The 15,805-nt window shown below is 33.0% G+C and overlaps 1 protein-coding gene across 1 annotated transcript in view; it reads right to left on the bottom strand.

The window, feature by feature from the left end:
* Positions 1-2,115: 2,115 nt before the first annotated feature.
* The window catches only part of CETN3 (centrin 3), a 32,562-nt gene continuing 18,872 nt past the window's right edge, over positions 2,116-15,805 (bottom strand). The window contains exons 4-5 of the mRNA XM_044662868.1: positions 13,315-13,506; positions 2,116-2,416 (exon numbers count right to left, since the gene is read on the bottom strand). Of these exons, the coding sequence (XP_044518803.1) occupies positions 2,373-2,416; positions 13,315-13,506 (236 nt within the window). The 3' untranslated portion in view covers positions 2,116-2,372. The remainder of the gene's footprint in view (positions 2,417-13,314; positions 13,507-15,805) is intronic.

The raw sequence follows: 15,805 nt of genomic DNA, 5'->3' as shown, positions 1-15,805 counted from the left end.
TTTTCTGTAATTTATTTGCAAGTAATTTGAAAAAAAAAATCTAGTTCAGGATTTCTTAACCTGGTATCTACAAATTTATTTTTTGTATTTTGATAATTTTATTTCAATATGATTTATTTTCTTTAAATCATTATTTTATGCATTAAAAATTATTTGAAATATACTATGGAATGGCTAAACTAGGGAAATTTGGAAGAGGTATACAAAATGCACCAAGTCATAAGCTTTCATTTCTGCAGCATTAGTGAAGAAAAATACTACTATGATCACAGGGAACGAGGGATTTTGAGGCAATGATGCCAGGAAGTTATGAGGAATAAAGGGAAGAAAACTCACAAATATTGATGGCCTCAATCTTCTCAGTGAAATTGGAGGCTAAATTATTGAGAGTCTGGAAATGGGGAGCAGTACAACTGGGGAAAAGCCACATTTTTGCTGACTTTAAGGAAATTCTAAAGTATTAAAGGAAGAGTTCTAATAGCACTGAAGAGAATACTCCAACAAATTTTACTAGCTTCTTCTGAAAGTTTTCACAAATAGCCAGATTCCCAAATTACAGCCATCCCTTTTCCCATGCCCCCATGTTGTCTTTCAATTAATCTAACTATAAAGCATTTGGGTAAATAAACAGGTATCTCAAACCCTTTTCTTTGACTTACTAAACTGTTATCGCTTTACTTCTCTTTTTTCTCCCTTCTGAGACAGGCACTTGGAAAAAAACCTGCCCAAAAACAAAAACTGATTCATTATGATGACTTGCTCTGTGAATGTGTGTATAGTGCCTTAAATGGAGTTGTTTTCCCCTTTGCTGTCTTTGGGAATGGCCACTGTAAGCTCCATTCAGGGGAGATCATCTTTCCCTGAGAAGATAAACATGTATACTACACATGTAAAGAACTTCTGTGGTTACTCTCTCTTTTGGGACATCCTTGAGGGAAACTTCTATGCTTTCTCAGACAAACTAGGTTCGTCCAAAGTGTAGTAGAAAACCCATAAGCATCTTCTGCCTAACATGCCTATGATTGCTTTAATGTTTTAACATGGATTACTCAAATAAGCAAAGGGATTCCTTGAAGAGATTTGTATTAATGAACTTTTGAATTCTATATTGTTGAAATGAAAAGTAGTTAGGAAATACATTGTATTGGAAGATATTGCATGTAGGTATAAGTGCATATGTAGAATTTTAAACAATCAGCAGCCACAGCATGGTAACCAAAAAAGCCCAAGATCTGCCCAAGTCAGCAACACAACTTACTTGCCAAGCAGAGAAATATGACATCCAAAAACAATAGAGGTTTAGAATATAAGCTTGTTTGTGAAACTGAATGGAGAAAGACAGTGAAAAATTTCAAGTAGCATCACTTCATGAAATAGTTGAGACATAAAGGAAGGAAAAATCAGAAAGTTTGATTTAAGAGCCAACTAATAAGCAAAGTCATTCTAAGGACATTTAAGGATGAAACTGTAAAGAAAACAGATTAAATATGAAGAAGTTTTATAAAAAGGTTGTTTGAGTTTTTTTTAATACGAAACTTTTTAGCAGTAAGGACAGTAGAGCTACTATAAAACATCAGTCCTAGATGTGACTATAGAGATAGTAATGGCACTAAAGAGAACAAAAATGGAAAAAGAAGGTGGACAAGACCAAGTGTACACAAAAGAAGTCCTCATCCTTGCTAGAGGCAACACAACTGTGAGTGTTAAGAAATTGATTCCCAAAAGCTAAAACATTAGGGTGAGGTAAAAATTACATCAAATGAATATAAAAATAAAACTATCACATTTTAAATTGTGGACACATATAGATATGAGATGTTTTGGTGTAAAGATAATTTGTTAGCAACAAACACGGTATACCTACAAGGTACTAAAAGCTAATAGTCAATCACCAGCAAAGGATTTAAAATTTAATTATTTTGATGAAGGATACATGAATCAAGCATAAGTTCAAACATAATTTTTAAAAACCATACCTGGGTCTCAAACACAAATCAAAACAAGTTATAAATACTAATAAAATAAATCTTTTATTAAAATGAAAGTCTAGAAATTTTTACATTAAAACTAAAATAAACAACTTCAAACAAATTTCCATAACATGATTTAATTTTTAAACTGTATATAAAGTTACAATACAAATGGGCTGGTACTCAAACATTTTAATAACTTAACATTTTGTCATCTAATAAACTTAAGGATATAGAAAATAATGAAATTTCATTACAATAAAGTGTTTATTTTGGTCCTTTTGGAAAAACTAACTTGGCGTTTTTTTGCATGGCTCCAGGTATGAAACAGAATACAAGGTGATAACTGTAACATATATAGTCATTGATCTTGTTTTTAAGCTCATTTTTTCTTGTAATTCTTTAAATGTCTCCAGTCATAATAGCAATGAACTCTTCCTGATTTACTGTGAAAGAAAGATAATACAATAATCAGAAAAATGGTGTTTTAAAAATGACTTTTTAACTGACTAAGATTAGACAGGTAAGTAAAAAACCATATAATATGTAAATTAAAAATAGACAAAACCTTTTCTTTTCATTACTGTTAGAAAATAAAACATGCCTATTGCAAAAAATATCACATGTAAAATTCAAACAAAAATTTTGAGAAAATAGATATACAATAAAACTTCACTAGATATGCTCTGCATAATATCAAGTATGTTATGTTTATTTGATTCAACTGGGGACAATTTGTAAAAAAGACTGAATTATAAGCTATTATAAAAATAAATGAAGTTGAAAGTAATTTCATAGATACAGAATTAAACAAATGTTCAATAACTTACCTTCATACAATGCTTTACAATTTATGTGGCATTTTCACATATACTGGGGCAACGAGGTGGAACAGAAAGAGCACTGGGCCTGGAGCAAGGAAGACTCACCTTCTTTATTTCAAATCCAACCTCAGACATCTACTAGCTGGATGAGCCTGGACATGTCCACTTATCCCTGTCTGCTTCAGTTTCCTCATTTGTAAAATGAGTTGGATAAGGAAATGGCAAACCATTCTAGTATCTTTGCCATGAAAACCCCAAATAGTCACAAAGAATTGGACATGTCTAAAGCAACTGAACAACAATTCATATATATTATCTCAAGAGAATCACTGATCATTTGGATCCAATCTTAGCATGCATCTATCTAAAACATGAATTCTCTTTAGGCCGTTAGGAGATGCAGTAGATAGAGGGCTGGGCTTAGATCCAGGAAGACTCAAGTTCAAATGGCCAATGTGACCCTGGGCACATCACAACCTCTTTCAGCCTCAATGGGGATAATAACAGTACCTTCCTCTCAGGGTTTTTGTGAGGATCAAATGAGATATGTGTAAAATGCTCCTCACGGTACCTAGCACACAGTAGGCTCTTAATAAATGCTTGTACCCTTCCCTTTCTCTTTACAGTATCCCCAAGTCCCCAACAATCCAGCCTCTACTTGGATACCTCCAGTGATAACAGGAAAACTCTTGAGTTCATGATGCAGTTCATTCCATTTTTGGCAGCTATAATTGTTAGGAAATTTCCTCCTTATATTAGAAGGATTAGATTATAAACTATTATACTGTAAAACTCCTTGAAATCAGAAATTGGGCAATTTTTCACCTTGTAGCTCTATTTCTTGGCATATAGTATTTTTGCACACAGTAGCTGCTTAATGAGTGTGCCTACTTGTAACTTTTCAAAATAAAATCATTTTGATATCTTTTCATCTAGGTTTCCCAATGTCTCCCCCAGATATCCTCTGAAAGAATGGAAAAAATGTGGGGAAAAACATCCAAAATCAGCTAATACACAGCAAAAGTCTGACCATTCATTACATGCAGTATTCCATACCAATAGTCCCCAATACCTGCAACAAAGAGGGTGGTGGTAAGAGAGAAGATATCTTTTCATATCTCTTCTTCAGGATTGTTTTGTCATTATAAATTTCACAGCGTTCAGTTTTGATAATTTTGTTGGTAGTGGTTCTTCCCATTTATATGGTGGTAAATCATTGTGTATATTTTCCTGAAACTACTTATCTCACCCTTGCATCAGTTCTTCTGATGACTATTTTTATTCATAATAGCAATCTTTTTTTACAGCATGGTAATATTCCATTACATTCATACACCACAATTTTTTTAGTCTCTGCCCAATTAATGGGCATACACTGTTTCCAGTTCTTTGCTACTATAAAAAGTAGAATAATACTGCCAAACATATTGACAAGTATGTTGCTTTTCTTTTTAATGACCAACCACCTCTAAGGTATATTTCTAGCAACAGGATCTCCAAGTCAAAGGGCAAGGACATTTTCTTTTTATTTCCCCCCATAAAATTCCAGACTGCTTCCTAGAACTGGTCCAATTCACAAGTCAGTGAACAGTGCATAATTGTGACCCTCTAACACTATCCCTCCATCTTTTCCAATTTTGGGGGTGTGAGGTAAGACCTCAGATATTTTTTAAACCCTTACCTTCTGTCTTAGTATCAATTCTCTGACAGAAGGCAGCAAGAGTTAGGCAACTGGGGCCAAGTGACTTGTTCAGGATCACACAACTATGAAGTGTCTGAAGCCAGATTTGCCAGACCCTAACAACTCCAGGCCTGGCACTCTGTCCACTGTGCTGCCTAGCTGCCCCCTCAGATTTATTTTGATTTTCATTCCTCTTATTATTAGTGAGATAAAAAAGTTAGAGAATTCCTTCATATGACTACAAGTTTGCAATTCTCTTCATATCCTTTGACCACTCATCTATTAGGAAATTGTTTTTGTTCTTATATATTTCTGTTGATTGTTTATATATTTAGTTTTCAGACTTCTGTCAAAGATATCTAATGCCAAGGTTTTCCCATCATTCACTGTTTCTGTCTTATCTTTATTTTGTTCATCTTTATCATATCAACTATGTTCAACTTTTCAATTTCATCTGATCAAAATTATTTAATTTTTATTTTGTTATCACCTATCCCTGTTTGGTTATGGGAAGTTACCTCTAGCAAAGATAAGAAAGGCACCTGGATCTGGTTCTCTTAAAGGGCTGTTGTTGCCCTTGTTATTGTTTTTAATGGTATGGCTTACAAATCAGAGGTCAGATAACCATTTTGAATTTTTGTGACATATGGCATGATATGTTGGCCTACACCTAAGTAGACTATTTTGCAGTGTTCCCAGAAATTCTTGTGAAATATTGAGTTCTTCCCCTCAAGTGATTTGTATTTTGGGGTTTATTAGACACTATGAAATTAAGTTCGATTATTTTTTATTCTTCCTTATCTATTTTCCATCTTATACTCAAGAGTGCCTAGCACATAACAGATGTTTAACAATTATTATGCTTTGCTAAAATGAAAACTATAACTCTCAGCCATTTTCTTGATCTCTCATTCTTACTACCATTCTATTAAGCAAGATATGCAGGTATTTTAAAATGAGGATCCAGTTGCATAGCCAAAGAAACTAAAATTAAGAGAAGCGATTTGATCGAAACTTAGTAAGTGATAGCAATAGAACATGAAGCCAAGGCTAGTACTGTTTCTACTAAACTATGCTCTACCAGTAGGGAAAAAAAATAAACTAGATTTAATAACTAGACAAGAATTCATCTGTAATCAGCACATTATGCGTATGTGAATATGTGCTGCTAAAAGTGCTACAAAAGTCTGCTTTCTTAAGGAAGCTTACCATCAACTTACAATTTAGGAATTATCAAACATGTTCAGCATACTCCTGGAATCTATCATGTATTTAGATTTGTGAAATCCTTATTGAGATTTTATCCTATACTTTATCATAATGTATCAGAGTATTATCGTTTGATAGTGATAGAAACCAGTGTTTTGGTTAAAACAACTCAAACCTAACTAAAAACAGAGTTATATAACTCGAGTTGAATAGAGAAAATAATTAGAAGGTTTCTGGAATTAACATTCTACTTTTTTATCACAATGAGGCTAAAGAAAACAACACGGAAAAACTTCAGAACTCTGGTCAATGCAGTGAGCAATCATAACAACAGAGAAGAGACGGTATCCTGAGGCTCCCAACTCTTGCAAAGAGGAAGCAAAATAAAAGTGAGGAATGAAATACATGTTTTCAGACATCACCAATGCATTACTGGTTTTGTCCGATCAAATTTATTTGTTATATAGAAGGGTTCTCCTAAGAGAGGGTAAATGGGCAATAACAGTGATCTAAAAAAAAGGAACATCATAAACTTAAATAACTAATGAGAATTGTGAAGGCAATATTAAAATCATTAATCATTAAAACATATAAGCAAACCTATTTGTAACTAAAAACAAGATGACAATCTAGGAAGAAGGTGAAAAGTTGCTTAATTGAAATATCTGCTAATAAAAGAAAAATTCAGAGACAACCAATTTCGCAAGATTTCAGAGCTGAAAGAGACCTTAGAAATTATTTTCATCTACTGAGTTTGACCAGTAAAGTAACTTGTTCTAGATAACATAGAACAATGGCAGAGCCAGAAATAGAACCCGAATCTTCTTTAAGATCAGTATTATTTCTAATATGACACTGTCTATTAAAAAAATTTATGAAATGGAAACCTGTGAGAGTAAAATAGCAAATGAACTAAATAGTATATACCCTATCATTAGAATAACTCATTAGAATAACTCTCTAAAAAACAAGATTTAGTTTTTAATACATAGCTTGCCACATCACAAATTATGCACAGCAACTTTGGTATACAGTAGAAAGAATATATACAACAAGAACTAAGGGGCTCCAGTCCTAATCCCAGGATTAAGGAGAGAAGTAAAAACATCTATAAGACATCATCCCTGACTTAAAGTACAACCTACTGGATACCAGCCTGAGTCATATCAATCTAAATAGGGCAGAGCAGCAGACATTTAAGGTGGTGAAGAGCATGATGAAAGTATTGTTTTACACATCAAATAGATGTATAATTTGTTCAGCAAATAAAAGGCAAAGTACAGGTGCCTTCTTACTCAAAAATCAATCTTTTTCAATCTTCCATATTTGAGAAATCTTTAATATTTGGATTTTAAATCAGGTTTGGTCTGAGAAGTTCTAAAACGACAAACATTTTCATAATGTGTTTTTAAATTTTTTAAAAGTGAATTTAAACCATTCTACAATATTAAATGCACATAGGCAGCAAAGTGGTTTCATGGTTAGAGTTTCTGATTCAGGAAGATCTGAATTTGTATCCCCCCCCCTCAGACACTAGCTATATGACTATGGGCAAGTTTCTAAACCTCTATCAACTTGAGTTTCCTCAACTATAAAACTGAGGTACCAAATAGTACTTACCTCAAAGAGTTATTTTGAGGAGCATAATAAAGATAATATATGTAAAGAACTTTGCAAACTTTAAAAAACTATATATATTTAGATAGATAGCTATATTTGGAGATTTTCAACCTTCAATAGAGAAAACATAGTTATTTCAAAAAAAGGAAAGATTAAGGAAAAGTAACCAAAAAAGTAAAGACAATTTGATTTCTACCAGTCACGAACAGTGTCTTTGCACACTTGATTTTATAGGATTTTTATGTGAAAACCACTGGTGTGTTTTCAAATCTTCCTACTATTACTAAGAATGTAAATATTTTCCTTTTCTTCTTCTTTCACAAAATTTTATAAATTATTTCACTGGTTGTTAACTTAACAATGACTTCTATAAATACCATTTTTCAGTTACCCAATGCTATATACACATTCTCATTTGATCATTATGACAATGAGTAGAAAAAGTATTTTCTCTATTTTGTAAGTGATAAAGAAATCCATAAAGGTTCAATGGCCTAGAATTAAGTCACAAAATTTTTGAGCTGGACATACCCTTGAAATTCATTTAGACCAACTTTTTCATTTTACAGATACAATTTTATTATGCCACAATATTAGGCTGAAATAAATAATGCCTAACAAATATTTAATCATTTTACACCACAAGAAAGCCAATTCATTTCAGCTTTTTTTGTTGTTACTTTAGTTTTCAAAAGACTAGTCTCCTCATGAAAAATGATGAAGTTTACTACCTCCTCTTCTGACAAAAGACTGGATGACAGACTCAAAATGCAGAATTAAACATTAATTTTGGATGTGGCAAGAGTGTGTATTTGTTTTGCTTGACCATGCTTATTTATTACAACAGGTCTCTATTTGGCAGGAGATGGGCGATACCAATAAAGTTGCCTCCCCGCAAAAGAAAAAAAGATGATCAATGAAGCATTTTTGTAATGCACAGAAGAGAAATAAAGGAAATTCAAAAAGAAAACAGAGGTAAGAACAATTTTGAAAGCAACATTCATTGTATAATATTTTCAAAGCAAATTAAATTTAATAAATTTGTTCTTTCAAAAAATCTTTTTTTTCTATACTATTTTTCATATGGAAATGGTTTGGGGCATGTTAAATTCAAAATATTTAAAAGCAAAATTTTAAAAAGAATGACCATTTAAAAAATTTTATATAACTTTGTTTTAATATAACTTTGAGGGGAGAGATAGATTCTGTGTCAGTATCACATATTTATAATTGTAACTTGTTACTATGTGCTAAAAACAGATTTCTTACTTTACTAAACTTAACTCATTATTCACTATCTTTTTTAACACCCTACAAGACAAAATAGGAAAAAAATACACTATTTTTAAATTTCCCAATATGCTATATATTTTAAGAATTTTTTAAAGACAGAAGAAATTGGTAAATATATGGAAGAGCCAAAAACTATTTTAAGGATTAGAAAATAGAATGTATGAGAAAAAGTTAAATGGACAAAAATTTCATTTGCTTAGAACTGACTTTATAAACTCTATGTTGATGAAGCATTATTAAAAAAGATAATGTTCAGATCTCCATCTACAGAAAAAATTCACTAAATACACAGTAAAAAAATTCAGATTAATATTAAAACTTGAAAGTGAGTCAGATTCTTAAGTGATCATGGAATTTCATTCTTTAAAGATCTTTGAAAACAAGCAGGTATCCATATAGGTACAATTATCCTTTTAAATTTAGATTCAGTGCATGTCCTTTGATCCAGCAATACCACTACTAGGTTTGTACCCTCAAAGAGTTTTTTTTTTAATGATAAAGGTTCTGTTGGTACAAAAATATTTATAGCTGCACTTTTTGTGGTGGCAAAAAATTGGAAAATGAGGGAGTGTCCACTGACTGGGGAATGGCTGAACAAATGATGATGATGGAACATTACTGTACTACAAGGAATGATGAACTGCTTGATTTTTATAAGAACTGGAAAGACCTCCATGAACTGATGCAGAGTGAAATGAGTAGAAGCAGGAGAACATTATACACAGTAACACCATCATGAAATAATCAAATATGATTGACTCTGCCATTAAAAGCAATGCAATGATCCAGGACAATTCTGAGGGACTTATGAGAAAGAATGCTATCCACATCTAGAAAAAGTACTGTGGAAGTAGAAATGCTGAAGAAAATATGATTTATCACTTGTTTATACAGGTATAGGATTTGGGGGTTTGGTTTTAAAAATTTATTACAAAAATGAATAATATGGAAATTGGATTTAAGTGATAATATAAGTATAACCCAGTGAAATTGCTTGTCAACTCCAGGCAGGCAAAGGGAAAAAGGGAGGGAGATAACAATAATCATGTAACTATGGGAAAAAAATTTTTTTAATAAAATAAATAAATGTAGATTCAGGCTTTTATGCAAGAAGAAAGAAATAGACAAGTGTTGGTCAACTTTTTGGAGATTGAGTGCCCAAACTGCACCTTCAAGCTACCTATGAGCCCCACCACATTACCCTAGAGAGCAGAGGGAGGAAGTGTTCACAAGGGGCTGCTGGGTGGGGCACATGAAAAATGTCCTCATGTACTGTGGAAAAGGGGAGGGAGTAGCCCCCTCTGCCATGCCGGGGCATGCATGCCACATCTTTACCAACACAAGAGTTACAATTTATGATGAGAGTAAAGACATAAGAATCAATCTATTAAGCAATAAAAATATATATTTGCATTTTATGTGCAACTAATGATTTAGAAAAAATAGAGTTGATGCTATTTGTCTTTTAAGTCATATTGCATTCAAAAAGATTATAAGGGGGACAGCTGGGTAGCTCAGTGGATTGAGAGCCAGGCCTAGAGACAGGAGGTCCTAGGTTCAAATCCGGCCTCAGACACTTCCCAGCTGTGTGACCCTGGGCAAGTCACTTGACCCCCATTGCCTAACCTTACCAATCTTCCACCTATAAATCAATACCCAGAAGTTAAGGGTTTAAAAAAAAAAAAAAGATTATAAGGGCCTATAAAAAACAACCTGTTGGTAATTACCAATATTAAATATTTTTAACATGTTCCTCACACTATAAAATCATAGACGAGCTCAAAAATATCTTTAAATGTTAACACTGAGGGGCAGTTGGCGGCTCAGTGGATTGAGAGACAAGGGTCACAGACACTTCCTAGCTGTATGACCCTGGGCAAGTCATTTAATCCCCATTGCCTAGCCCTTACTGCTCTTCTGCTTTGAAACCCAAACATAATATTAATTCTAAGACAGAAGGTAAGAGTTTAAAAAAAAAAGAGTTAACATTGTCTTCTATTTTTTTTTCTAATTTTTGTTGCAAAGAACTCAAGTTGATACTTGAGGCCATCTAGTCCAATCTGCATCTTATTAACAAGAACACTCACTACAATATTCTTATTGGTAGTCATCCAGACTTCACTTGAAAATTCCTAGGAAGGAGATAGAAAGGAGTGAGCAGCGAGACTCCCACAATTTCCCGAGGCAGCCCCACTTTACAAGTGGACAACTTCAAAGGTTAGAAAGTTTTTCCTTATATCAAAAAAAATTGCCTCACTACAAATTCCATCTACTGTTCCTAGTTTACCATCTGGGGCCAAGCAGAACAAACTTCATCCACCTTGTACAACAAAATGCAAATAGCTTTCAACTTCCAACATCCCAACCAGGTCTTTTCCAGACTCAAGAGATCTGGAGTTCCTTTCACTGAACTTTGTATGATATAGCCTCAAATAAGTAAATGAACAAACATATAGTTTTGTAGAAGGAAGTAGAAAGCTCTAAATTAAGTTTAGGAAATTATATCTACTAAACATGTGGTTAGTTTTAGAATCCAATTAAAGTGAGTCAATACCATTATACTTGAGCCCCAAGTCATTATGTTTTAATTTAAAATTTAAGTTTTTAATTCTATCAAGGAGTATAAGAATTGCATTTTATTTCCAAGGGGGAAAAAACAAAGCCCTAAGGCCTATGTGCTCAGAACTGATATACTTTCAGAGGATAGTGGCTAACTTCCCAAGCCTTTTTTTTTTTTTTTTTTAAATTTAAACCCTTGTACTTCGGTGTATTGTCTCATAGGTGGAAGACTGGTACAGGTGGGCAATGGGGTTCAAGTGACTTGCCCAGGGTCACACAGCTGGGAAGTGGCTGAGGCCGGATTTGAACCTAGGACCTCCTATCTCTAGGCCTGACTCTCACTCCACTGAGCTACCCAGCTGCCCTTCCCAAGCCTTTTTAGAGCCTTTCAGCATGCATAAAAAAAAATTTTTTTTTTAGAAATACATAGGAAATTTCAGAATAAGGGAGTGAAGTGGTAGATGAAATTTCTGAATTTTTTTTTTCATCATAAGCATTATATATGGCCTACAGAATAACCCCACTGAACATTAAGAAGCAAAGACAAGATTACTAACAAAGCATACAGACTATTCCAAGACTTAAAGCAATGCTCTTCATGACAGCTCAGTTGGGTTGGACCTAAGCAAATAATGGATGACAGCGGGATATTGAAGCAGCTGTTCTATGGTGAGCTGAAATGGGATAATCAGAAGCAGTGAGGGCAAAAGAAATGCTTTAAGGATGTACTGAGACCGAGTTTTAAGCAAAGGGGCATAGCTATGAACTACTGTGAAATGAGTAGGAGACTGTGACAGAGAGGTCTAGCATGCAGTTATAATATATAATGAAAGAAAAGTTGCTTTTCTTAAGCAAAGGCTTTAGATCAACTTGGAGTCTGAGGCTGTCTCCCAATCATCAGGCTCTTCAAAAAGCAACTGGAGCTACCAAGCAAAAATCATACTTCAAGTATTCCTAGTGTGTAAAGTACTATTTGTTACACATTTATCTTTTCAGAGTCACTGTTAGAAGTATCATCTCTAAAGATGCTTGAAGATGTCACTATTGCGTACCTCTTGGCTTAGTGATCAGGAGAGTAAAAAAAGCAGTTCCTCGTTAAAAAAAAATTTTTTTAGTGACTAGGGACCCAGAATTAATGAATTTGTCTGTTTCATTGGTATTAATAGTCAGCTTTATCCTAAATTTTAAAATTCTATCCAATTTGTATCTATTTGTACTGAAAAATAACAAAATTATGCCAAATGAAAGATGGGAATAAAAATATAGTTCTCCTAAAACTTTAATTTTAAATAGAATATTCCTAGAGTTTCAAAACCTGAAAGAAGTTTTAGTGAAAATCTTGTCTATTTTTATAAAGAAGAAAACTGAGGCTCAAAAGCATTATGTGACTTGGCCAATATCACAAAGCTACTTAATGGCAGAACCAGGAATAAAAACCAGACCTTCTGACTCCAAGCTCAGTGCTCTTTTCACTACCTCTCCTTGTATGATATAATTTTTGAAACCACCTACAAACAATCTCAGCTCCCACTAAGATACATCCCTCTCCCACCTACTAGTCACATAAATAGTTCACATTTATATGGTACTTTCAGGTGTGAAAAGCACTTTACATGCATTATTTCATTTGATTCACCCAATGTTAGGAGAATGATAATAATGTCATCCCATTTTATAGGTAAGGAAATGGAGGCAACTAAGTTAATTTATCAGCCTAGGGTCAAACAACCTGTAAAGATCTGAGGCAGGATTCAAACTCAGTTTTGACTCTAAGACTAGCATTCCTCTCCCTCTATGCCATTACTGTCATTTGTGGCCCAATGCCTAAAATTCAGGTTCACAGACTTTATAAAGTCTTCTACTTCACAATGAGTTAAAAGTCTGAAACACTCCTCAGAGAAGGAAAGTAATAACTAAAATTCACTGAGATGTGACTGAAATTAGATCCTTTGGAAAACAGAGATTTCACAAAAAGATGACATTAAATTTCTACCCGAAGGGGAAGGAATACAATGGAAGTTAAAGATACTGCTTTGGAAGGACAAATTTAGTCAAATTCATAATTTTGTTAGAAAACATAAATAAAAACTAAGTAAGAATAGTTGGACAAATAAAGTTATCAGCAATACAACACTAATAGGTTTTGCTCCAAACTTACTCTCTCCATCACCATCTTTATCAAATTCTTCTATCATAGCTCGAAGCTCTTCATCACTCATATTTTCACCCAACTCTCGAGCAACCCGTCGCAAGTTTCTCAAGCTTATTTTGCCTGAATCATCATCATCAAATAATTTAAATGCTTTCAGTATTTCTTCTTGTGGATCTCTGTCCAAAATCCAGTCTGTCACTGAAGTTAAAAAAAAAATAAAATAAAAATTTAAAACTTTTAAAATAATGAAGATATTCTACTACAGTATGTCATCAAATTTTACATTACAGATCTTTCTTTGTTCTTCATATGAATCAGTAACATCAATTATGTTCAATGTCTACCTATAGTTGGAAGATTAAAATTTTGATAGCTAATGTTCGAGTTCCATAACATATATGTGTGCATATTTTTTTCATAAAATATCCCATTACAAGAAACATGATAGACTTAATTTGTATGAATATGTCTGTCTCCCAAATGATACCTTCTGTGATGCAGGAAGGGTAGGCAGGGGGTAGGACAATTGTGGATAAATTATATTAATTTTAAAAAAAGAAAGAAAAAGAAAAAGAAAAAATATAGATGATTATTAAATTTTGTCAAAGTTTGACTATTTACTAATAACCATGATGCATGTCTAGATGATTCCCATTTTTAAAATACATGAAGTTAGGGGCAGCTGGGTGGCTCAGTGGATTGAGAGCCAGGCCTAGAGACAGAAGGTCCTAGGTTCAAATCTGGCCTCAGACACTTCCCAGTTGTGTGATCATTTGACCCCCATTGCCTACCCTTACCACTCTTCCACCAAGGAACTAATACACAGAAGTTAAGGGTTTAAAAATATAAAATAAAAATAAAAATAAAATAAAATAAAATACATGAAGTTAAAAAAAAGCTGGCCCACCCTGACATATGAACTGATCTCTAGGGAGTTGTTACCTTGATGTATTTTGTAATAAACTCCTTTAATTTCTTTTAAAAATAAACATATATATATGTATATCCTATTACAAAATTAGACCACATAGTTGCTATGAGTGATAGGAGGTGGAAAAGAGTAGAATTTATTGAAACTCGATTATTTATCAAGCACCCTGCTGATCAATGCAATGAACACAAAAATATAAGACATGCTTCCTGTCCTAAAGTAGTTTACACTCTAATTTTAAAAGTAGGGCAACCACAAAACAATTAAAGAAAATTATATTAAAAGGGTTTTTTTGGCAAAAGCTATTACTATATCTTGACATGTTCAAAATTAAAAGTACTATTTATCTATTTAAATTAAATTGGTTTGACTATTTTTTTTTCAGACTACTAATATTTTTTCACTTTAAGTAAGTGAAATTGAGAGAATCAACCACTGTCAGTAGTTAGATACGCATACATACAGATGAGTTAGGCAACAGCAGGTGACTTCTTCCCAACCATATTACTGTTAGGCTTACAAGAGCCACATACTTTAAGAGATAGGAAAGGACCCTGCCCCCTCGTCTTTAACCGAAAATGCAGTTCTGAATCCAAAATGAAGAATGTAGTTATGCAAAAGGTTTGCAGGAAGCTGAGAAAATAAATTATGTCTATAGCACACCCAAGTTGCTCAGGAAGAAGGTTCTACTAATTTATGCATATGCAAAACACCTAAGCTCATAAATTCTAAAACTATTTGTAAAACTGGATAAGTAGCTCATTCTAATTAGTAAAAAAGATGGTAACTCAGGAATCTAAAGATTAGTATATGAATTTTTTTAAAGTTTTAATCATTTTCATAAATGCCAAATCTTTATTATTTTTTAAACTGGTTCTGTGATTTCATTGGTATAGAAACTCCCAATGAAGAAATTCTTACCAATGCAAAATAGCACCTGCTCTGCAATTTACTATCTTAAGAGTTACCTGGCATACTGCCACCTTAAAGTGGCTTGCAAGGGATCACTCGCTACGTGTCATGAACCTAGGTCATCTTAACCTGGAAACTCTCTCTTTTCTACTACATCCCACTGTTTCTCATGCCAAATTATATTAATGCAAAATTTAAACATGAATTTTAGCTGTTGTTTTGAAAGGTAAATCATTATAATTTAAAATGAAGTTTATATTCTATTACTTATTTTTATTTTTACTTTTGTCACTATAACCACACTTACCAGAACTGAGATAAATCCATGGTATGAAAATATTTTACTTCATACATAAAATTTTGAAATTATCAAAACAAACATGTCTGGTTTCTACCTACTAATCTACATGCTATGTAGACTATGTACTTATATTTTAATTGTGCCATTAAAAATAACTCACTCCTGGGAGAATTTATAGAACCAATAAGAATGTGTAGTTATATAAGGAAAATACCGTGAAGCTTAGTGAATAAGAAAAATTGAAATGAGTGTCCTAGAAGCTCATTGTTGTTTTACTGATAATTTGTTTAGCTGGATAGGCTTTTTTAAAAAGTTTCTACTCATGTTAACATCTATCACTTAAGCATTTATTA

The sequence above is a fragment of the Gracilinanus agilis genome, chromosome 1 (genome assembly GCF_016433145.1).
Source record: "Gracilinanus agilis isolate LMUSP501 chromosome 1, AgileGrace, whole genome shotgun sequence".
Taxonomy (NCBI): domain Eukaryota; kingdom Metazoa; phylum Chordata; class Mammalia; order Didelphimorphia; family Didelphidae; genus Gracilinanus; species Gracilinanus agilis.
Note: the sequence above shows the minus strand (reverse complement) of the source record. Positions and strands in the feature narration are given on the sequence as shown.